Raw genomic sequence first — 25,097 nt, forward strand, 5'->3', positions numbered from 1 at the left:
GCTTGCCATCCGTTTCCTTCAACGCTGCACTCAATGAACTGTAACAGTAGGAAGAAGCACACTGGTCCAAAAATTTTTCTTTATTGATTTCAGCTATTGGCCAATAGCAGCCGTGTATGGGTATCCGCTATGTTATGAAATAAAGCATCCAGTAAATAGTGAGGAGCAGGCTGCTGTAGAAAAGAGAGTGAAACGAAGGTGACTTCGTGCTCCATTTGCGAGATCCACGTGCCAAGCATGACTGCAAACTTTGGCTGAGATGTTCACAGCAGCGTATGCTAACTGTGCAATGTGTTTTTTCATGAAGCACGAGGGTTGGTTCAGGGCCCCTTTAATGCGGACGACAGAGACATAGAAGAAGGCATACCATTGATAGACGTTGGCTGGATGCGAACGGGGAGGAGGGAGTATGTGCAAAGGCGTGAGCCAAAGAAAAGGTGAGCGGAGGGAGAAAGCAAGGCAATAAACTTAGATGTGCAGTCGGGTGCAGTGTCAGCATTTCAGAATTGGTCCCAAACAAAGGCATTGCACAACAATGACGCCGGCGCTCCTGTCTATCTTACGCCATGGGCCAGGTAAAACACGGGGAACATTGGAGATGGAAATTCAAGATGATGAGCAAAACAAGAACAAGGTGAAAGCAGGAGCCAATGTTTTGACTAGTGGATTTGTCTTCTTCAAGGTAGGAAAGCAGAAAGTTTTCACCTTGTTCCTTCATCTTTCGTTGGTAGAAATCCAGGGAAAACCTGGGGAAGGCGGGAGACGGAAATTCAAAACGATGAGCAAAACAAGAACAAGGTGAAAGCAAGAGTGAACATTTAGACAAGTGGACTTGTCGTCTTCAAGGCTCCTTGAAGAAGACAAGTACACTCGTCCAAATGTTGGCTCCTGCTTTCACCTTGTTCTCGTTTTGCTTATCGCCATGAGCCAGGGCCACACTTCTGTGCTTCCTACCAGTGCCGGCGTACAATCGCTGTTGCACTTCCTATCACTGTTTCCAGCATGTTTCCAGCATATGCTTTCATCCTCACGATCGTAAATGCAGATCTAAAAATTCTTATAAAAAATGTTCCATGGCATTTTCCGTGTTCCCACTGTAGGATCGAGCACCCTGACTGGCAAGCTTTCTGTTGCTCAATAAAAAAAACGAGTACCGTAAGAATTGGTTGTCAGTCCCTTTAACCCTTTCAGGGTCAATATTTTTTCACCATATGTGACCACCCAGGGTCGATTTTTTTATTGCAGATTAAAATACTTCAAAGGCACCTATTTAAAAAAAGAAAGCTACCGTGATCTTTCTAGGGTGACCGTCAAGTGAGAAAAAAATATTTTGTATAGGTATATATGTACTGTTTATTCATGAATAACAACAACAATAAAAAAAGGAAATAAACTTACCACAAATTAAAATTTCATGCATTGTTATACACATAGTTCAAGGCTTAGAAAATGCACACATGAGAATATTTTGCAAGCCTCAAATGTTCCTGCTCTTACAATAATATTTACTTGAATTAGGAATGAACAGCGCCAACTAAGACGAACACAAGAGGGGAGAACGACACAGGACAAGCGCCAACACAGGACAAGCGACAAGTGTCCTGTGTCGTTCTCCCCTCTTGTGTTCGTCTTAGTTGGCGCTGTTCATTCCTAATTCAAGTATGCACCATCTAGCCCAAATGAATGTTCTCCTGAAATAATATTTACATCCATAGCGTAATCGAATTGCATAGGTGAGCTCACTCAAGAAAACTGTGTGTTTGTGTGCTCGTCAAAAAAGCAAAACTTGCGACAAACTTCCGCTAATCTTATCACCAATCAGAGGCAGTCTCCAAAAAAAAAAAAGGGAAACGTATGCATGACGGCATCTTTCGTATGTACACCCCTGTAAGCAATAAGCAAGCGAGTAACACGTGGTTGCCCTTTGAGGGGGTGGTAACGAGATAGCCACCAGTTTTGCAAGTGCGAGAAGCCGAGACCACCCGTGGAACAAAACCCAAATTAACTGACACCCACGCGCGCATGCCAATGCGCGAGTGGTGGTATGTAGATGTGCTGGAGCAAACAAACTAACTCTAAAACAAACCATGCAACGAAAACTGAGAGAGGGAGGCTTTATCCCCACATAGTGGCCGCACATGCCAGGAAAGAAAAAGTTTGGGAATTGGCGTGCTTTTTAAGTGTACATGCGGTGATGTAATATATATGGCATTGACCGTTTTGGACTTGTTCGTGGCACCATATATTTACTTTATTGACCCTGAAAGGGTTAATCATCTTAAACTTGTTCCATAGCATAGATATGCAGTCAAGAATGTGCATGTTACAGACCTGCCAACTCTCCTGATTTGTCCTGGCGACTCGCATTTTGGCAAGTCCTCCTGGTTTTATGGACACAGCCATAAATCTCCCAAGAAACTGCCCTACCCCACCGCAAAGAAAGAAGAAAAAAAAAAACCTGAGGACACCTTACCACTTCTTATGAGTTGTGAATGCGAAAGCATTAATGCCCACTTGAACGCACTGAATGCTGCTGAGCAGTCCTTTGAGTTATGAACTCCTCATGGGCAAGCGAGTGCATTGAGATGCTTGTCACGTTTTGATTTGGCCTTACCGAAGCGCATTTAGAATGCAGGCGAGAGCTTGTGTGAACAAGGAATGGGCGAATAACACAGGCTTTCGAGAGAGAGAGTACGTGGCATGCATCGCAGCGATGCCCTCTCCCCTCTCTCAATGCTGCGGCAGTGGGTGTTTTCTTTTGTCTGCTTTGCTCCATCAAGGCCCGAGTCAGCAAGCGCAAGCCAGCGCAGCAAGCGCATTCTCATGACACTGGCGTCGCAGCCATTGGGAAGTTACGTGCCGTTTCACTGCAATGGACGGCGCCGGCTTTTTCGCTCAATAGGCCATTTGATACGTTGCCACATAAAAAAAAAAAAAAGGTGTCATGCAACAAAGCCACATCATAATTCCCACCATGTGCTGGGTAGCTAGCCGAAGCAGGATCTAAACCATTTGGTGTGTAAGCAGCAGTTTGCTTCAGATCAATACCTGCATTGAGCAGTGTGCATAAGGCAAAGGTCAACATGCATTGCGTAATGGCCAACTCTTCTTAAGTCAGCTTTGCCGCGGACAGTGTTGTTATGCAGAGAAGCGTATTTAGGGGCAATTGTTACTGCGCATACTAGTATGCATTCCGTAATTATGCACGTGCGCATGCACTGTCTCTAATCGCAGTACGAGTGCTGAGAAGTCTAGTAACTGTAATGGCCATCAAGTCATTCAGAGCTGTTTCTGACATTGTTGTGGCGATTCGAGCTTTGTTTTGACCACCTTGCACACCCGGTATATGAGACTGCATGTAACAGGGCGTAGTACGTGTTTCTTAACTACACATATGCACATGCTATCTTCGGTCACTGTACGAGCAGCATGACATCAAATAACTGTACTGGCAGCAATTCGGGACTGTTTTTGTCGTCATTGTGGCCTAGGCAAAACAGCAATTTTATTTCTTTCCTCGTCTCTAATGAAAACAAACTAGCATAAGTGCAATATCTTCTGGTAAAGCTTTAAATTAAATATGCAAGTTTTCATACACAGTTTGTTGAGGCACTGTCCCAGGGTTTATAGAGGTCCTTGAAAACCCTTGAACATCAAAATGATATTTTCAAGCCTTTCAAAATTCTTGAAGTTTGATGAAGTGTTTAATAATTTGTGTTTTATTTTTAGCTCATCTAAGTGGATTTTATTTACGCAATCGCCTACAAGCTTGGTGCAATCCATGACTCACGCCAGTTGAATTTTATTAGCATCTTTACTGTGGCTGATGTATTTCCTCCATGTATGTATGGCACACTCTATGTCGGTGGTAAAGAGCGAGGGCTGTGGTTCATTTTCTAACCTTTTTTACTTTTCTTGTTTGTGAGCAGTGAAAGAAAAATTCTTGCTCATTGTTTATGAAAGTGCTTGTTTTCAGCCTGTCAAGCATAAGGCTGCTGTTGCCTTTGAAAATGGGTTGACAAGGCCTTGGAAGCTCTCAAAAGCTCTCAGATTTCCTGCTAAATAACTTTCACAATCTCTGGTGTTCAGATGAATACATTCATATGAATACATGCACACAAACAAGGAAGCATTTCTTAAAGGTGCAACATAGGTCAACATTTTGCAATAAACAAGATCCTTTGTTGAGGCTAGTGCCGATTACTCTACATAGTGGTCTCATTTTTTAATAGGCTAAGTCCTTGTATTTCTTCTTCTTTGCTTCTTTTCTTTAAATCAGGTACTTGAACCCGCTACCATTTTGGAGCAGGGCCCTCTGCAAGCAGCTGTCAGAGTGAAATTTACAGTTGGGCTCTCAAGCACCGTAACGCAGACTGTCATCATTGATGCGGTGCATCCGTACCTAAGGTTTGACACCCAAGTGGAATGGAAGGAAGACCACAAGTTCCTCAAGGTGGCCACATCTTCTGCCTTGTCTTATACTGTGTGTGCTGTCAGCATAAATTGAAATGAAAGAAAAGAAGAAAACTGACCAGTACAGCTGCAGTGATTAACTATATTCAATGCACCTGCTAAGCATAATTATGTTAAAGCATGACACATGAAGTGCTATTGACTCCCACTAATTTGACTTTTGCGGTATTGCATGATTTGTTCAAATAATCTGAAAAGTTCAATTAGGAAAAGGCGACAAAGTAAACAGATGCACATCCTTGGTTCTTTTTTTTTTTTGCTTGAGGTAGTCTGTAATGTCTTTTTGTTTCTTGTCGTTGAAGTGAGACGCAACCAGCAGGAGGTGAAGTGCTCCGACAAGTTTAAGCGCTGCCTTGGCATGACACGACACGAAACAAACGGGACAGGATGTCTTCACAGGCACAAGGACAGATTTAAATGTAACAGCTTCACCCCTAGAGAGGCAGTAGCAGCCTGCTGAATTTCTTGTGTTTTCAAGCTTTCAGTAACTGCCAAATGCATGAGGGGGTGCTGGTAGGGGTGTACTACTTAATCAAAGCGTCATCCTTTCGAGAACTAAATGAGTGTTTCTTCCATATAATGTATGTTTTTTGTTGGGGCTTTCTATTGCATTCGAATGAAGCAAAAAGTTGAATTAACTGAGGTTAAATTAACAGAAATCGATGTAAATGCTTTCTTTTGCTGAACTTGCTTAGCTTGCTTTATTTCAAGTGGTATGGCTCTTAGCTGCACTGTAGGCATAGTGTAGTGCCAAAAATGCGTTTTCGAGCCTGAATTTAAACCACTGCTACAGTTTTGGACAAACCTCCAAAAGCAACAATGCATTGCCACTTTCTACTTGTTCACATCAGAATTTTCACAATTTACATATAAAGGTACTGTCGTTGGGAAACTTGGTAATGTTGGCAAAGTAGTCATCGAAGTTGTTGTCGTTAGCAGTGGAGTGTGACGACAGGAGACAAGACAAACAGCCGGCATCAATATGACACCGACTGCTCTTGTAGCCGACAGAAAAGTTGTATTCTTGAAGGTTTAACAGCCAACGTGCCAGCCGTCCAGGAGGACTGCGCAGTCCAACAAGCCAGCGAAAAAAAATTATGATCCATTGCTATCTTGAAATAGTGACCGTACAGATATGGCCCAAGCTTTTGGATGGCGAACACTACAGCGAGGCATTTCAATTCGATGACAGTATAATTTTGCAACAATGCAACAATGTGCTGGCGCCCATGATGAAGTTGAACAAGGACGGCGCCAATGCATACACCGCTAGCATCAGTGTGTAGCTCACTCGTGGCCTCTCGATCGAAATGACGCAATACTGGCCCAGAAGTTAGGAAATACTTCAGCTGACGGAATGCATTCTCACACTTTGTAGTTGATACGTACGGATTGTCTTTGTGAAGGAGGCGCATGAGTGGGAGAACAAGTTGAGCGAAGTTCTTACTAAACTAGCGGAAATAAACACACAGGCCAAGAAAACTTTTGAGGTCTTTTACTGTCTGCAGTTGGCTAAAATTGTGCGCTGCAGCAATCTTTTCAGGGTCAGGTCGTATACCATCTTTGTCGATGGGAAAACGGAGCATGAGAGTCTAATGTTCACAGAAGTGACACTTCTTTGAATTCAAAACCAGTCCAGCTTTTTGTGTGCGGTCCGGTATGGCACCAAGTCGCTGATTGTGCTCCTCAAATGTTTTGCCAAACATGATTATGTCATCGAGATAGCACATGCAGATCTCTCATTTCAATCTGTGTAGCACGGTGCCCATAGGTTGCTGGCACATTGCATAAACTGAAAGGCATGACATTAAACTCGAAGAGTCTTTCTGTGATCACAAAGGCAGTACTTGCCAGTATCCTGATCGTAAGTCAGAGGAGGAAAAGTAGGAGGCTGCATGAAGGCAATTGATAGCATGGTCGATGTGTGGCAGAAGGTATACATCCTTCTTTGTTTGTGCGTTAAGTCGTCAATAATCAACACAGAATCTCCAAGAATTGTCCTTTTTCCTAGCTAGTATCACTGGAGCTGCCCAGAGACTGCAAGACTCCTGGACAACGCCTGTCCACAGCACTTCTTGAAGTTCCTCATCAATTACTTCTGGCGAATAGGCGTCACTTGGCCTGTGTTTATGTGGTGTTGTGTTCACGAGTCAGAAAGCGAAATTGGACGCTCATGTTGCGTGAAATTGAATAGCGGATGCATTCATTGCGTCCATTCATAGAAATAGCATAGCAGATGAGGACCATTTGCAATTCTTTCCGCTCTGAAGAGGATAGCGACTTGTTCGTCACGCGGTAGAATTCCACGGAGTAGTCGTGATTTGTCGCCCTCGCGTCGGTAGAAGCATCAACGGCATCAATACTGGCAGTTGCTTCTGAGTCAAAGGTGGCCAGCCTGAGTCTTGTCGGCAGTAAAACTTCCTCCAAAGACGTGTTCACCGCCCACACATGAGCATGAACATCTACGTATACTTTAATGGATCGAGGAACCAGTATATTTTTCTTCAACGTGGTAGGGCAGTACGGCTCAATTAAACCATGACAGCGATCCGGAGGGCAATCTGTGGAAGTTACCAGAACAAATGCCACAGTGTGAGCTGGTAAAAGGACATCATGGGACACAGAAAATGCTCATTGCTTGTCCCCGTCAGATACTGCTGGTATGGGTTTCATCACAGGACTTCGAAGAGAAATTTCACTAGCCCCACAGTCTAACATTGCACCATATTCTTGAAGAAAGTCAATCCCAAGGATGATTTCAATCCTAAGGAAGGTGTCCCAAAACAACAAATTCAGTTGTAAAGTCTCGAACACCAACACTCACCATAGCAGACCAAACACCAATGGGCCACAGGAGTTTGCCTCCCAACTTCACAAAAAGCACTCTTTTGGCCCCACAAGCAAACACAGCTCTGTGTCCAAGATGACTTTTCAACAAAACACTCGTTACTGAAACTGTAGCACTGCTATCCACTGAGGCATCAGTATTTCAACCATCAGCACAGACGCACACTATGTTTTTGGGCACGGCGACAAGCAGAGGACTATGTGGCCATCCCCGACCTCACCTACATTGATCGCACCAGCTAGTTTCCCAGCTGGGATGATGGTGAAAGTGAGCGACAGCAAGGCGATGGCGAGCGGCGATAGCCACTCAGAGGTGGAGTAAGACTGCGGTTGGAAGCTGGAGACTTATGCCGGGATACACATTCATGCGGATGTCGTCGAAGAGGTGCAGCAATCTGCCACAGCGATCTGTCTTGGTCTCCTCTCTGCATTGATAATCGGGGATGGCCGAAACTTCCTGCTGCTGTCGGCGACAATACTTGGCGATATGTCCAGGGATTCTGCAGCTAAAGCAAATAGGTGGCTTGCAGTATGCAGGGTAGTCACAAACTATATGGTCTGGCACTGGCTGTATTGGGGACAAAGGCATTGGGGTGGTGCGGCCTGATGGCGTCCGAAGGTGCGCGAAGGATGCCGGAGCTCCTGCCGTGTCGACATGGATGCGTTTGTCATGCAAGGGCTGATTTTCACTATTAGTTTGCAATTGGCAAAGTACCGGCCATTCAGGACAGCGTACCTCAAGTGTGCATTGGTTGTACTCTGGTCCTGCATCTCTTCCTCCACTTTGTGCTTGAAAGTGGGCTAATTATTCTTTAACGAGCTGATGTACTAGCAAGGCGTTGTCATGGGAGGTGGAGATGTCCATGGTTGCGACCGTGGTCACGTTGTCAAATCTACCAACTTTTGTAATACTCGTCGCGTCTTCAGTGCCTCAAAAACATGGCAGTGGCATCTGAAATCAGACGGAGTGCGCAGTTCTTCCTTTGAGATAAGAGAATTGTAGACATCTATCATCAGCGATGCCCTTCAGGAGATGTCCCACCTTGTCTTCATCCGACATGCCTGTGTTCACAGTTCTGCACAGTTTTAATACGTCTTCAATGTAAGTTGTGCATGTTTCTCTGGGCAACAGTGCTCTACACAAAAGCGTATGCTCAGATTTCTTTCTTTTTGAAAGTGAGTCCCGGAGCAGCTTTTGATTTTCTCAGCGAACCTTTTTCATGTTGTCATCATGCTCTCGTTATTATCAAACCAGAGAAGTTCGATTCCGGTGAGAAAGAAGACAACGTTAGCAAGTCCCGCCGTTGAGTTCCAGCCATTGTGACCGCCTACCCTTTGATAATACTTCAGCTAGTTGTCAACGTTGTCATCAGCTTTGTCAGGAAAGTGCATGGTTCTTTCTGAGGGATCCAGCCGATGACGTGCCTAGGGCGCTCGCTGTCATCTTGGAGGCTTGTGTCATGGCTGCCGCTGGCTGCTTGTGGTTTGTTCATGTCTGTGTCTTCAGGCAGTAGTCCAACCAAGCACCGGCATCGTCAGAGGGTGCGTTGAAAAAGGTTGTCTTGAGCGATTACTCCGCACCTCCAGCAAAGTTGTTACGGATGAGACGGATTTATTTACAAGATGATCGAGGGGGCGTAGAGACAAGGTTGCAAGCAGTGAGGCATTTCCTCTGCTTCTTCTTCTTCCTCTTCTTTTTTTTTTGGCTCCACCCTGCAGCGTAACAATATATACTTTTCATATAGACTGTGTAATTACATTGTGAGCTAACACTGCTAGTTAATACATAAGCAATAGTAATATGAACATATGCACCACTTTTTTTTTATTATGGACCTTCAAACTGGAGCATAATGCAGATAATCAAGAAAGGGCTTAAATTAGCACTGGCTCATCTGTAATGTTTTATGAAACGCTATGTTCTGCATTGGTAAATAAGAACATGTTTGAGAGTCGGCCACCCAGTTCCAAATGCCGGCTGTGTGGAGTTGCTTGTGCCCTCATTGAGCAGTGATTTGCTGATTTCATTTTGTTCACAACGTTATAAGTTGGGAGGCATTGGCTCTCTCAAATAAAATGTTCTGACATTATTATGGGTGGTTGTAGCGGGGCTTCCTTCCCTGATGTGTGTTTGATGAGAGAGGTGACAGGCAGTTGCACATTATTCTTATATTTCCAGGATGCATAAATATGTAGCTGGCATTGCAGCACTTCATGCTTAATGTAAGCTTGTCACGTCTGCATGACACATTTGTTCGTGCATTTCACAAAACAATAAGAAAAAACAACAGCACTTTGCCGGAAGACTTGCATGACAAATCAACGGAGTGCCATGCAGATAAAAACAAATGCATGTGCTGTTGCCATGACCAATACTCCAATCAAGCACAGTTAGGGTATCACAATCAGCTACATTTTTTTATTGACAATCATAACGCAGTGTGTCTTAAAATGTTTGTAACGACCTATGTACAAGTCGATTGATTACGAGTCGTCTAGGCAGTTAAGCCCACTAGCTATGCTTTCTGACATATAGAGTGCACATAGTGCTAGTGTGCCATAATTTTAGTGTGCTGTAGCGTTAGTGTTGTCATAGGAAAAAGCTGGATTTGCTTCTTTACAATATGTAGCGTATGTTGCTTTGTAACAGCTAGCAAGAGCAGGGACATCGAGTGATTCTGAGCTCTAATTTTGCCGACCATCGTATGTCCTGCTTGAAGGTTGAATTCCCAGTCAACATCTTGTCTCGGTGGGCCACTTATGAAATCCAGTTTGGGCATCTGGAACGACCAACCCACTTCAACACATCGTGGGACTGGGCGAAGTACGAGGTATGCTTTGGCTTGGGCGTAGTCATCCTGGAGCCATCCTGTGTGGGGAATTGGGCTTGTTGGTATTATGTCACCTTGAAGGCTTTTTCAGTGTTGCGCAACTAGTAACACATAGACGCATTGAAAGAATGAGAAACACACATGCAGCGCTAACTTCCAACAATGATGTCGGGGAAAACTGAACAAAGAAGCCTGCAACCTGGAGGCATTGGTAGTGTACATTAAAACATTTGGTTGTCTTGGTCAGGCATAAAAGGCCCTGCAGAGGAAAAAACAGATGTCTATTTCCATTTGCAAGAAAATAGGAGGTAGCCATGAATAATAGTACCTAATCATAAAAAAATTTCCTTCACAGGGTCTCAGCTGTCCCTTCACAGGGTCTCAGCTGTCCTGCACTTTATTTTTTATTTTCTGTTCTGTATAAGACTGTAGCCTATTATTTCAGTGAAAGAAAAAAAATGTGACAAACAAATGTGCACGTTTATGTGCACGCACGTTCATGAAGGTGATGGTTAGTAAAAAATAAGAAAAGGGAAACATCGAGCATTTACGCACTTGTACATTCACATACAAAATCAAGGTTCGAAGTTGTAGCTATAATATTGCTACTTAAATTCAGTTTTCTGTATTATTTGAGTAGATTATTCTTTCAAAACAAAGACTGCAGCATTGAAGCAAATGTTTGATTGTTTGGAGACCATAGATGGTCAGAATAAGGGATGTGAAAATCAAAGAAGGCACCCCTCTTCTTAAAGAAAGGAAGAAAAGTGGGAGGGAAGGCAGCTGGTTATAGTGCTGTAACTAATATCACATCTAAGACTTTTCATGGGATGTTTGGCAGTCTGGTATGGGCTGTGGTTGAGAGCATCTGTGCTGAGTTGCTTTGTGTGTTGTTCATTCATGAACATTGTCAATGCTGACATTTCCTTGTCGGATGCTACATATCCTCAGAAAAAGGACACACTTTGTGTAAATTGGATGAAAATATCTCTGCCACGGCCCATAAACAAATAAAAATTAAATTTGTGTCTGCTGTTAAATACAAATGTGCCTGTTGTGTTATATGACAGCTTTCTTTTTTCTTTCCAATTTGATCGCTGCCTTCGCATTGCTGGTGGTGTCCTTGGATCTTGAGATTGGTTTGAACTGTAAAAAGCACTTCCACTTGAACAGGACTGCTAAGTGCCAAGGACTACTCAATAAGAGTACTTGGGACTGCTAAATAATCAGGATTGCAAGTCATGCTGCAATAAATTTATTCTCGCAGACTGCATCTGTATTTATTTTTTAGAGCAAAAGCTCTCCTATGCCATGTCTTGCAAGGTCATTCATCGTCATACAATGACCTTGAGCCGCCGAGGTGCAAGTGTGGCAGGTGTGACGTCGGGCCACGTGATCCGCTGCGGAGAAGAGTCGCATTGCCTCGCCACTGTGGTATCACGTGACGAGGTGAGGGTTTAACAGCTGCTTCGCCAACGCTTGGTTGCTCAGTCTCGCCATGGATGTTGTGCCGGCTGGGCCATCTGTGCGTGCGTTTCAGGGCAAGCTACTGGCTGAATCCCATCATCCACTAGATACAGCGAGACGGCAGGCTGCGAACTCTCAAGCAAAGGCAATGTTGCCTGCTGAAACACCGGAGCAAAGGGGGATCAGATTAGCACATTATAGAAAAGCTCACCAAGCACAGAAGCATGCCAAGATCAAAGCTACTGCAACCGCCGCTGTCATTCAGCAACACGAACAACAACAACAAGGAGAAGGAGAAGCAATGGTACCCACAACGAACGTTTGACAAACCACACCTGTCTGCTGGCGGAAAGCTCGACTGCGATGGCCAGGTTTTGCCGGGACTTCACGGGCAACCCATTCGGCAGCGTGTTTATTGTGTGTAAAAGACTGTGACCTAACTTTAATGAAATACTGTGTGCATTAGCCTTTGCAACACCAAGCCAAACAGACCTTTCAGTTGACTTTTTCAGAAATAATTTCTCTCTTGTATGATTGAACAGTAGAACTCTTTGCTTTCCTGTATTGCTGAATGCCCAGGTGTGAAAAATTTTGAAGAGTTGTTACTCATGCACTGTAATTCTCTCCTGCTTGGGCAGCACTAGCTGCGTGCAGTATTTCAAAATAAATAAATAAATAAATAAACAAACAAACAAACAAAGAAGAAGCAACAGCAGCAGCAGAAAGCAAAGCAAGCAAGAAAGAAAGAAAGAGAAAGAAAGGGTGGGTAGGGTAGTGTGGCCAGCCCAAACTGAATTTGACCAGGACACCTGTTATCCAAAATTACATGGAAGTGCAACATGTAATTGCTGTGTAGCTGCTTTCCAACATGGAGTAGTTGCAAGTGTGTGTTTCGGAGTCTGAAATAAACCATTTTTATAAGGGCAGGTGAACCTGTAATTGGGATAACGCTTTGGGCTAGTCTCAGAATTCTTTTCTTTTTAATTCATGTGTGGTATTGATCGAAGGTGGAAGTCAGGCTCCAGCCGTCCCGAAGTAAAAAGCCGTTTATTTAGCATATACAACCAAATATATAATGAAGAACAGAAGCGCCCCCAGGGGAATAAAGAACTGAAATGAATAACGAAACTGAATATAACATCATGCTGATTGCACATTTACACTGCATGCTTGATTTTTCAGTCTGCTTGTTGCTGTTACAGAGTGCAACTGAAGAAACCCATTGTACTCATTCTTTCATTCTGCAAATGGTGCTGAAGCAGAATTACTTCGATCTGCATGCACGCAGTTGAAATCTTGGATGCTGATTGAAAGCTGTCTAGTTTGTGTATATACACCCACCACAGTGGTTATGCCATTCTGCTGCTGACCACGAGGTCATGGGTTCAGTTCCTATGGTGGTCTCATTCCGATGTTATCAATCGTCACTTACAGTGCATGCATAGACAAGGGACAAAAAGGACGCCAAAAACAAGCGCTGACTTGGAAGTCAGCACTTGTCAAAGTTGGATGTCAGCTTGTTGTAGTTGGAAGTCAGTGTTTGTCTTCGTTGCCCTTTTATGACCCTCATTATGTATGCGCTGTAAGTGACGATTGATATCATGGAATACCAACTAGCCCGTACCCAAACCTTGCCTCATTCCAATGTCTGCTCAATGCAAATGTGCTCAGGTGCACTTAGATGCATGTTGCACTATTTAGATGCGTTCAGCGCTGTCCATTGTGGCATCTCTCATAGCCTGTGTGTTGCGCTGAAATATTAAATGCTAGTGTTTAATTTTTGAATTTTTGCTTTGTGTACATGTTTATGTCACTCGATAGCACTTCTCCATTTATGTGAGACTGTTGTGTTCATTTGCTGCACACTCTGCGACAATTCCTGCATGGATTTGTCACTATTGCAAAAGAAAAAAGTAAACTCATCATCGGCGGTATTCTTGTAGCGAGTAACTGCAGCACCACATTCTCAGGCGCAATGAGCAATGCTGGAGGCGAGGATTATTTGTGCACTTTGCGTTTGAAATAAGTAGGTTAGAGTGAGGCGAGCCTCATTGTTCAATGTTGATGTGCTTTCTGGCCCTGGCCGCCTTCAGGTGTGTGGCCACAGGTGGGTCGACCTCAGCGAGCACGGTCATGGGTTGGCATTGCTGAACACGTGCAAGTACGGCCACGCAGTCCACGGGAATGTCCTGCGGCTTTCGCTGCTCCGAGCACCCAAGAGCCCCGACCCAGAAGCTGACATGGGTCATCACGAATTCACCTACGCCCTCATGCCACACCAGGGCAAGTGCACTTGCTTGTACCCAGAACACTTCCAAGTTCAGCTTGTTCCCGTTTCCTGTTTTCTCAGAAAACAAATATATTGAGTGACGTAAGTGCGCTTTAATGTTTTTCCAAAGGAGCACATGTTGATTGGAGGTAAATTTTTAAAGCTCAAGTGTGAAACTAGGTACAATGACAAATTTTATTTTAGAATATTCTACTGCCTTGGTTCTTTCACGTGACATCATAAGTGTATACATTTATGAATTTTCCGCATTTAATTGGCTCAATTAAATAGCAAGAAATTGTGCGTTCTGACAAACTTTTTTCATAAGCATCATTGATGTTTCAGCTCCAATCTTTAAAATTTTAAATATTTAAGTTTATGATAAAAATAATGTTCGGCTAGGAAATCATGCTTTTCTAGAAATTTACTCCTGAAGTTGCCAAAAAATCACTTTTTGGTGATGTTCAAACCTAAATGAAGCATTAAGGCACTCCACATAAAAATACAAAAGATAGCTCATTATATGAACCAACCTTTCAGCTTGTGATATGAAATTTTAATTTGAGTAAATTTGTTGGAGGCGAAAGAAGTTCTTTTCAAGCCTACAGCCGAACTTATCTTTAGGCGCTACCGAACTTTCTTCAAAGCAAAACACGTGCAGGTCACAATTGAATTCTGGCCGTGCTTGATTGCCGTGGTGATTTTACCATAAACGTGACCATTAATAGCAATGGTGACACACTTGTAGATTATCTAGTCATTCGCAGTCATGGAAATTCCGCTCATGTGCCGCTACGACGTTCACCGTTTCCACGCGTGTGTTGTTGACAGTGAGCAGCAGGCCAAAGATCTGTACAAAATAGAGGAAGGGATTAGATGCGACCCACGTGGTGGTGATGCCGCCGTGCCCAGACTAATATTGAGAAGTGCATCCCAACAAAACTAATTGTGGTAAAGACAGGTTATGTTGCGTCATCCCCAGAATAATAAATTATTTTTATGCATAAAATTTAAATATAGAGTATTTCACACTTAACCAACTTAAGCAGTATTATATATAGCCAGTGGCCTAGCAACAGGGAGGGCTGGATGGCCGCGGCCTCTGGGTGCAAGGGGCCAGTGGGGGGGTGTCATATACGCCTGAAGACACCCCTCTTTCCGCCGGCTTGACTCGGCGCAAATTGCAAAGAATGCTCCGGCATCCAGTAGCCCGAGCTCATGCACCCGATGTGTTGCGCCGCAGAATTGTTGGCTGCAGCTCTATCAACACCCCATAAAATAATTGCACGAATGTGCGGGCTAAAAGAATTTAATTCGCGAAATGGTCACTAAACTACTCGCCTTAGCGGAACGTTTCATGTGGGGTGCGCTCGTGCTGTGCGTTCATGCTGGGAGCAGGAGTAGCTAAACATACAGTGAGGCGTTGTAAGGCGTTGGGGTTCTTGGGTCCCTCTTCCATTCAGAATGCGCAGCGAAGACGAACAAAGACAGTAGCAAGAGGGTGTTCAACCAGCGCGCCCGGCGCTCGCTTTTACAGCGAAGCGTTCGTTGAGAGCGACATTGCATAAGTGGGGCCGTCAAAAGTCGCGAATGGGATTCTCTGGATCATCTACCGACTCGGTTCGGCCGAAGAGTTTGGCGGCGTATGACTCGACAGGCTGTAGTCGCGGGCCCGCTGCGATGTCCGGCTCGCTTTTACTTCCCCTCTCCCGCTCGCTCCGACAAGCCGCTGCGAAACCTGCCGTTATGTTTCACGCTTTCCTTCTTGCCCTCGAAAGTTTCAGAAAACTGTTGTTGTTGTGTGACTTCATGTCACAAGTACAGTGTCTGTATCAGCTGCACAGAATTTTGTTAAAAAAAGGTGAATTTTGTAAGGATATCTCCCAATCGAAATTCTATGAAGCTATGTCTTTTTGTTATTACTAGGAACTCGGTAGCGCGAAAAATATGGCAGATGAGTAATAACCATATCCTTAATAATCCCGTAATTATTACTTATAGAGGAAGCACTTCAATTCGAGAATTGAGGACTCAAAGTCATATTATTAAGTCAACAAAAACTTCTTAAACAAAATCGTTTTGGGTGCTACAACCTACAGTACTTTGGCACTGCAGATGGCGCCCAGTATATGGCAGCAGCGAAAGAAATATGAAATAGTGGACTAGTGACGTTGATCCCTTAATCCTCTTCATTGCGAGTGCAGACCAACAGTAGTGCAAGCTTTCGCTGGCACGGGCTTCATCGCGGCCTTTTCTTTCTCTTTTTATGGTGACGCCAAGAATCGACGCGAAGCGTGCTCTATTCTGTTCCCAATCTTGCGGTGGTACCGCAGCTCGGATAATCACATTTGTCCGTATAGCAGCAAATGAAAACGGGGCTTTATTGATCAGAATGAAGAGAACTCGTAATTGTCATAACATTGGCGTCCGCGCGGCGGGGAGGCAGGTAGCGTATTCTAATAGGGTGGGGAGATCAGCGTCTCTGACAAACAATTTAATTTTCGTTTTCGTTTAGGGCTGCCCACAGACAAAATACTGCGTGCCATAGTACCTACAGCGATTTTTGTGAAGTTGTTGTTGGGCAAGATATGAATGTCGGGCTTCAATTTTGCAAAAGCAATATTGTCGCTAAAATTGGTGATTAAAACTATATTATAAAGGTATTTTTTGTTACTTGTGACGTGAGTCATATTTTCCACGGTGCCGCATTTGTATTGGCTGCCAAGCCTTACAGTCTGACAGAAGATTTGCACATGGGCTTATCACACGTTATCAGTGCAGCACCCTGTGTTATTTGGCGCAGGAAAAACAGCGTGTATATTTGCTGCATTCGCGATCTCTGGGAAAGAAAGCAAAGGAGAGGGGGACCCGGGGAACGTGCGCGGTATCCAAGGTGGTTGTACTGGAGCTGAAACTCGGAAATTGTCGATATCCTCGCCTTCTTCGACTACATCAGGGGGGGGTGACAGAAGACCTATGGGCCCCGGATGCCAGATGACCTAGCTACGCCACTGTATATAGCACTAATATTATAGTGCATTCTATTTTCTTCCTTTGCTCTTTGCATGCGCATACAGTCGCCGACCATTTATTCGAACCTCACGGGGACTGCGGAGATGTCCAAATAAACAGGTGTCCGAAAAAGCAGATTAAGAAAAAAAAAATAAATCCTTTATTTCCATGCACTTATTCGGGCTCAGCAGTAGGCTTGAAGAAACCTTGAATACGCCGTTGCACGTTGTTCCGTTTACGCGTAATCAGATAAGCCTGAATCTCGGAGAGGGTCGTATGGTCACTATATATAGGCAGCTGAAAGCACAGTCACTGCTTGTGCACACTCCGCATGCGACGGCAGCATAGCACATGGTGTGTCATCTTTCGACTCGGAGTCACCGTCTGGCGGTGCAGCAGAAACCTGACGAATGATCTCACCGTCATCGAGTTCTGCGCATGTCAGTACAGCACTGTCAGCACCTGTGAAACTGAAATGAGATGGTATCCGCAATCGCAATGCTCGGTAGAACATTCTCGGCGTCAGTAGGGAGCACATCGGAAGGCGACAAATCCTAGGCCTCCCGGCACCCACTTGCCTGCATTCTTCAGCGCAGTCTGCGCGGGCACTGTCGGCGCAGTTACACTTCACGCAATGTTTCCGTATACCGCATTGGATCACTGCAACCTCAAGACAGCACACAAAGCAAACATCACCATGCCGTCACGCCGACACCAGTTGCACAAATGAAAAACGTCGCCTACTCACAGCGTCGTGCACGAAGAAACAAGCAAATCAGCTGCTGGATTGTCTTGACATGGCTTATTAAGCTGAGACCGGAACTTCTGTAGCCACGAACCAGGCAGAAACGATGGTGATGAGCGGGGATTTGCAGTAGTGCCACTTCGTGGAGCAGCAAGGAGGCTCCGTTCAAAACAAAAATGTTGTTCAGCAAGTCGAACCATGCACAGGTCAGAGTCGGTGCATGGTGCTCTCGATTGAGTTGGCTCAAGGAGTGTAAAAAAAATCAGACGAGAGGTTGCAAGGTGTCCGAACTTTCTGCAGTTGTTATACATTATGGTCTATGGGGAGAAAGGCGGTGCCGTGAAGCAAACCGAATAATTGAGCATGTCCGAATTTTTGGAGTCCAAAAAGTCAGTTGGCAACTGTAGTTTCTTATGCTGAGCTAACCTGAACTTTTCTTAATTTGTGTACCAGATATTTATAGTAACTGTTTTTGTACTTCTCTTCAATGTGATTAAAGCTTGCATGTTTCTCCATTTCAATGAATTGTATGCAGTTTGCCACGTGATGTATCATTCAATAGGTCTGACCTAATGCTGACCCATGTCCAAAACACATGGGGTGAGGGCTTCGTCAAGCTGCCTAAAAGAAACAATTTCTCTCACCCCTCATGTCCTGTATTACCCATCAAATAAACTTCTACTTCTACTTATGAACTCGTTGTACATAAAATATGTGTGCATCCTTTTTTATGCATGATAAATGGCAGTAAGGTATCCATTTATGCTGTTTGGACATTGATGCCCTTGCAACTACCTTTTACGATAATACATTTTCACGATAAATGCCAACTGTAACTGCTTCTGGGTTGTCATCAGGACCAGATTGTGATCAGGCAAAAGATATTGTGCACAGCACCAATTCATGGTTTTGTAAATGCTACATATCGGCAAACTACGAGTTAGGCAAGAACCTGAATCATCGACACTCTACGCCAACTGTGGCATCGGAGACAAAATGTCGAGAAATTTTCAGTTTTCAGGCTATAGTCTGGTGTTAGTGTTTGTGGGCCTGGTCAAACGCCATTTTAGTTTTGGTGAGAAGCATCAGAGAAGAAATGACTGTGATCATTGTGCCTCTGTGTAGGAGAGAATGAGGTTAGGTTAGCCACTATCTGCTGGGTGTCTACCAACCGAGAAAACCTGGAATTCTCAGGGATTTGAGTAGTCTGGAAAAACTCGGGGAAAACTCAGGGAATTTGTGCCTCTATCAGAAAAAATTACCTGTAATTTTATTGAAAGGGTCGAAAGTCGCGGTAATGCTGGCTCGAGTAACAGACAGGAATCATAATGAATCGTCTTTGACACCTTGTTGTCAGCTGGAGAAGTTGCCAGTGTACAGTCAACGATCGACTTTCCGGATGCCTGATAATTTGCACAGCTTCGCGGCACCACCGCGCACCCCGTAGAGTCAATGTATCAAAATGTCTGAAATTTCGGCGCAAGAACCCTTCGCCGTCCAATTTTCCGAACTTTTTGCCATGACCGCAGGTCCGAAAGGCCATTAATCAAAGCCACCACTGCTGCCGTTTTGATTACCTCAGTGCCTCGAACCGGCGCCCTCGCTTGCAGATCCGCTGGCACCCGTAGCCACCACTGTGGCAATGCTAGACCTAGCTGCTTCGATGTTCACTATTAAGCTTCTTGCTGTTGGTTGCCGTGTTTTACACCCGCCGTGGTTGCTCAGTGGCTATGGTGTTGGGCTGCTGAGCACGAGGTCGCGGGATCGAATCCCGGCCACGGCGGCCGCATTTCGATGGGGGCGAAATGCGAAAACACCCGTGTACTTAGATTTAGGTGCACGTTAAAGAACCCCAGGTGGTCAAAATTTCCGGAGTCCTCCACTACGGCGTGCCTCATAATCAGAAAGTGGTTTTGGCACGTAAAACCCCAAATATTATTATTATTATTATTGCCGTGTTTTCCATTGAAAGGATTCGGTGCTGTCAGCAATGCCCCGACTCCACCTTTGTGGACCTCGTGATTGGCTTAGAAGCTTGGAAAGCACGGTGCGTTGCATAATGCCGGTTCCCGAGTCAGCTTTGCCTCTGTACAGAAATGTTACTTGGTGAAGAATACACAAAAGTGTTGCAGTGAAGCCTAACAAGCGTAGCAAGGGGCTATTGCCACCGGACAGAGTATGTATTCCTTAATTATACACGTGTGCACCTGGTATCTCCTGCCTCAGTACGAGCACTGATATGTCTAATATGTGTACCGACAGGCCTTAAGAGCGTTTTCGAATGTGCCTGGGATGGTTTGAGCCCTTAAGGGCAGTAAATGACATGCATTTATTTTTTACAACTGGCGGATTTTTCAGACGTTTTCGCAGTCCCTAGGGAGTTCAAAAAATAAGACGTAGACAGTGCAACTGACCAAGAAGATGCTTCAAATGGTCCGTGGTGTGAACGAGTGGCGAAAGGAGGACAAGAACAAAAAGGACCTACACATTGAGGAATGAAAGGGAAGGAAGCGTGCTGCGACCGTTTTGAAGGAGCGTGAGCTCAAAAGACAATGTGTTGGCTGATGCCGAGATGCAGGTGTCCCTCATCCAAACTGAAACATACTCTTTGAAGCAGTGAAACACAACACTGAGGTGCCGTACGCGGGCTGAGAGTATGTCAGGACAGTTGAGGTTGACTTATGAGCTGTTGAGAGAGAATCTCAATTGTGACAAAGTTCGGGCCTCATACCTCTGAGCTTGCTAGATAGCTTGATAGAAATAGCTCGTATTTGAAAATATTTGCTTCTGTATGCATCTCCTTTTTATTTGTATTTGAGAATGTCCGACCCCATTTGCGATTTTTTTCGAAGACATTTTATTTGCTGTGCATTTTACTAGCCCCTCCCTTCTCTTTTTGAATAACATAAATACTACTCCTTAGTATTCAGACTGGATTAAGTCATCTTTTTTATTTGTTTTTCATATGCTTACTAGAGAGTGACAGCATCGGGCGACATGGTTTCAGCTCGTCTTGACAGAGAACATAGTTCTGCGTCACTCACGGAATTTCGCAAAGGCATGCAGGGAAAACCTGCTTACGGAAATTTGGAAATGTAAGCTCGGTAGACACCCTGTATCTGCCACTGCAAATTGCATATCTATGCTGTGTTTGACTACCTGACTGCCCCGAGCCCCCAAAATTAGAAGTTGTGAGCTGCTGAGCATATGCCACTTACGATGTGTGCAGTAGATCCTCGTTCATACGTTCTGGAAAAAAAATTAGAGAAAAAACTTAATAACCTGTAAAACATACAATAAGAAGTCACACAAAAATTGGCAGACCGAACTCTAGCTAACCCCTACATAATGCGAAGCACTGCGCAAATAATTGCAGCATGACACGCCGATCTGTGCCTAGCTGGTGGGGCCCAAGTGGCCTTGTCATTTTTACGGTGTCAGCAAGCATGCATTTACTTATGTGTTCTACATTGAAGACATTGTTTGGAAGTGCCTACCGGTGAGATTGGTTGTGGACTTTGTTTCTTTTCTCGCCTTAAACAAACTTTACTCAAATTAAAACTAGATCACAAGCTGAAAGATTTGTGAATATAGTGAGCTATCTCATGTATTTGATGCAAAGGGCCTTCGTGCTTAATTTTTGTCTGAACATTGTTAAAAAGTGACTTTTTGGCAACTTTGAGAGTAATTTTCTGGAAAGCACTTGATTTCGTTGCCAAACATTTTTAGCATATACTATAGCAATGGGAAGAAATAATTAAAAAAATTGGAGCTGAAATGTTAACTGTGCTTATGCAAAAAATTTCTGAAAACTCACGATATTTTGCTTTTTTACTGAGCCAATTAAGCACGGAAAATTTATAAATGTGCTCACCTGTGATGTCACATGAAAGAACTATGCCAGTAGAACATTTTAAAATCGGATTTGTCATTGTACCACACTTGATAAAAAAACATCTGCTACTAACTTTCGCTTCTTTATGAAAACTTCAGAGTGCCTATGTCACCAAAGTTTTTTTTCGACAAAAGTACTTTCGTGAAACCTTATTCACAGAGTCACCAACTAGAGCCCAGTTGATGGTGATGGTCCCTTTTGGGGTCTGGGACATTTCAGGTGGAATGAGCCATGTGTGTACGACAGACGACTGTTAGTGCTTACAGACCTGATGAGTGCCATATATCTCCAGCTGAACTGGTTACACGAGTCTGGCCTGTTGAATCCTGAGGCCCAGCTTTCAGGCCACCCAGTGTACAAGATGCCATGCTGGAAAAGGAGTGCCTTTGAGGTTGTGCTGTTACGGCCTAATGCCATAGTTTTTAACAAGCATATCCTCAGTGGTGCCCAATGAGCTTTTTGCTTTAATATTATCCATGACAGCAGGCATTAATGACATAAAAACTGAAAAAAATCAAAGAAAAACTTCATACATACTCGTTTACTTTACTTAACCATTTAATTGAGTTGCGGTGTGAAAATGACCACTCCTGTCAGTGTCGACTCATGAACTGTGTTCACTAATGGTGCATGTGATGTGAGTTTGGACCGCTGAGATGCATGATTCTGAGGTGACAGTGCTGCATGGCACGAACCTTATTTTTGGGGTGATGCTGTAGTTGGCATGAACTGCATCATAGAGGTCGTGCTTGTCACCTCAGCACTTAGTTGTTCAACCACCTTTCTGTACAAACCAGGGAACACATTTTAGTGCAGTGTAATTCCCATTGGCACTAAATAAATGAGTCAAGCGCAGAGGTCCAAGGAGCCCTGAAATTAAACTAGCCCAAAGAGATTAACATGCATAAGGCAGAGGTAAGCTGGAGCATTGGTAGTCTGGAGATGTGTGATAGACCTCTCAAGGCATAAAATGAAATTCGCTGCATTGTAAATTATCCTGCATGGTAAATCCAAACAAGGCAAAAGTTCCCCGGATGATGGTAAGCAAGGTATCAACACTGGGCATGTAAGGAATGTCGCTAGAGCCAAAGTTTCCTCAAGAGGATGTCTTCATCAGGGCAGCAAGTTTGGCATCCCTTGCTCGACTGCTCTTGATCCTTTATGGAAAGGGGACACCTGTCATGAACCTAATTAAAATTAGGGGCAGTTTCTAAATGTCTACCTGTCTTAAGGCAAACTTAGCTATGTCATGCACTATGTCAAGCAAAGAAGCTGTTTTCATGACCAAGAAATGTCTCACAGCACTACCTACTCTGCAATGCTTCATCCATAACTGAATCACACTATAAACTAGAAAAAAAAAACCTTTGCTAGTTTGCACTTGAAATTTTCATATCTGATGAAAAGTTTCTGGCTAAGGTATTGCTATTGACTGCTTTATTTTTTCTTGTCAGCTTCTAATGTGGACGGATGTGTGAAGTTTTTTCTTTTTTTATCTCTGCATATTTAGCTGTTTGATTTGTCTTTAAAAAGGCTAATTGTATATATGTGTGAAGTGCCTTTTCTCATTTCCTTTAACACTTCAGGAACATTCCAGGAAGCTGGAGTAATTCAGCAAGCGTATGAGTTGGGCTGCCCTCTCAAAATGGTCGTCTGCAATGCTGAATCAAAGCTTTCAGGGGTTCTGAGTTCACAGAAGTCACTGATGGAGTCAGCCTCATGGTTTCAGGTGAGCCTTGCTTTATGATAACTTACCTAATGCATCATTATAGCTGACACTATTGTCACATGATTCTTTTGGACATGCTCAGTATATGGACATCTTCTTGGTGCTTCCAGAAAATTGCTGCCAGTAGTGTACTACTGGCATTGTCAATGTGTTAAGTTTCGCTCTCAAAGTGTCCATTAGCTTGTTCATCTTTTGTGTAGCTGCCGAGTCTTATGAGTGCAGAAAGTTTTTCAACAAAATGTGTTTTTTACAACAAGTGCGTGAAAAGAAAGGTACAGCAAAGAGAACCATGCATAAAACTGTTGAACTGTACGTTTAAGGGACTATACAAGTTGTTTTAATGAAGATGATCTGATTTTCTTAACCTCTTAATTGCTCTGCCCAAGTAAATTAGTCTTGTTGCCTGTCTACTCTTGGCTGTGCCTGAATAAAGTTGTGCCCCGTTTTCTGCTGACTCTGCCTTTTTCTAGGTATAATTTGTTAATCATGGCAGCTTTTATTTGTACAATTGAACCTTGATAATTCAAACTCAAAGGGGCCTGAAAATTTGTTCATAATAAAAGAAGTTCGAATTAAAGGAAGCTAATTGACTGGAGGACTTACCTGTAGTGGCGCATGTGTTTATACTGAGCCAACACATGAGTGGGAAGTTCCACAATATTTATTCGCATGTATTTACAATTTACAGTCAGTTATTATGCGTATCGGTGCTCGTACTGTGATAGGAGATGGTGGGTGCATGCATGTATAATTAAAGGAAACATACTACGTCCTGTGAGAATTGTCCCTTCGAAATTTTGGTATGCTTCACCGCGTAAGATTACTGTATTGGGGCGAAGTTGATTTTCAGGAATCGCCATTATGCAACGCGCCATGCCTTACGCACTCCGAAACCATTGGCAAGGATTACAAAGGCAGAGTCGGCGCCATTGCTAATAGCTGTGAATCGTTTCAATGAAAAACACGGCACCGAACAGCAAGAAGCTTGGTAGCGAACGCCGAAATAGCTATGGCTGCCAGTGGATCTGTGAGCGAGAGTGCCTACTTCAGGTGGAGCAATAATCAAAATGGCGGTGGTGGTGGCTTAAAATAATGCTGTTTCAGATCTGTGGTCATGGCAGAAAGTCTGGAAAGTCGGATGGCGAAGCTTTTGTGCTTCCCAAATTTCAGATGTTCTTATATATACTGCGAGACAGCTGTTAAGCCTCAATGGTTTATTGCGCAGGTCATGCGCTGAAAACGATGACGCTGGCCATGATGATGAATATATACAGATGAAGAAGATGAAGGGGTAATATAATGCTCACACAATTTCCCCCGTGCGTGGAAGCGGCCAACCTGGCTGCTGGTTATGGCAGGAAACACCGTATGAAAGGTTTTAAACATGAAACATGCACAATCTCTGTGGAGCGGCAGCGGCCGTCCAAAGGCGGAACAACTGGATTGACATGACAGTTAACTGGCGAAGTCTGTTCCCGAACAATGTAGGGCCCGATAAAACGGGACTGAAATTTCTTGCGTAATCTAGGAGCGCGAACTGGGGTCCACAGTAACACTTCATCTCCAGGGTGGAAGGAAACGACACGGTGAGATGCATCATAGCGAATTTTATGGTCTTGTTGACTGGCGTCGCTGTTGAGGCGGGCACGTTGGCGGCACCGGGCGATGCGCGAAACGAACTGCTCACTCCCTGATGTGGACGAAAGCACGGGGAAACCGAAGAAAGAAGCGTCGAGGATAGTGAGCAGTTGGCGACCATACACGAGTACACAAGGAAAAAGGGCGAGCATCCCGTAGTGCGTTGGACAGCCGTGTTGTATGCGAAAGTG

At 44.1% G+C, this 25,097-nt stretch overlaps 1 protein-coding gene across 1 annotated transcript in view; it reads left to right on the top strand.

The window, feature by feature from the left end:
* The window catches only part of LOC135917090 (alpha-mannosidase 2C1-like), a 232,906-nt gene that overhangs the window by 160,891 nt on the left and 46,918 nt on the right, over positions 1–25,097 (top strand). The window contains exons 13-16 of the mRNA XM_065450585.2: positions 4,280–4,453; positions 10,041–10,151; positions 13,712–13,901; positions 23,126–23,268. Of these exons, the coding sequence (XP_065306657.2) occupies positions 4,280–4,453; positions 10,041–10,151; positions 13,712–13,901; positions 23,126–23,268 (618 nt within the window). The remainder of the gene's footprint in view (positions 1–4,279; positions 4,454–10,040; positions 10,152–13,711; positions 13,902–23,125; positions 23,269–25,097) is intronic.

The sequence above is a fragment of the Dermacentor albipictus genome, chromosome 4 (genome assembly GCF_038994185.2).
Source record: "Dermacentor albipictus isolate Rhodes 1998 colony chromosome 4, USDA_Dalb.pri_finalv2, whole genome shotgun sequence".
Taxonomy (NCBI): Eukaryota; Metazoa; Arthropoda; class Arachnida; order Ixodida; family Ixodidae; genus Dermacentor; species Dermacentor albipictus.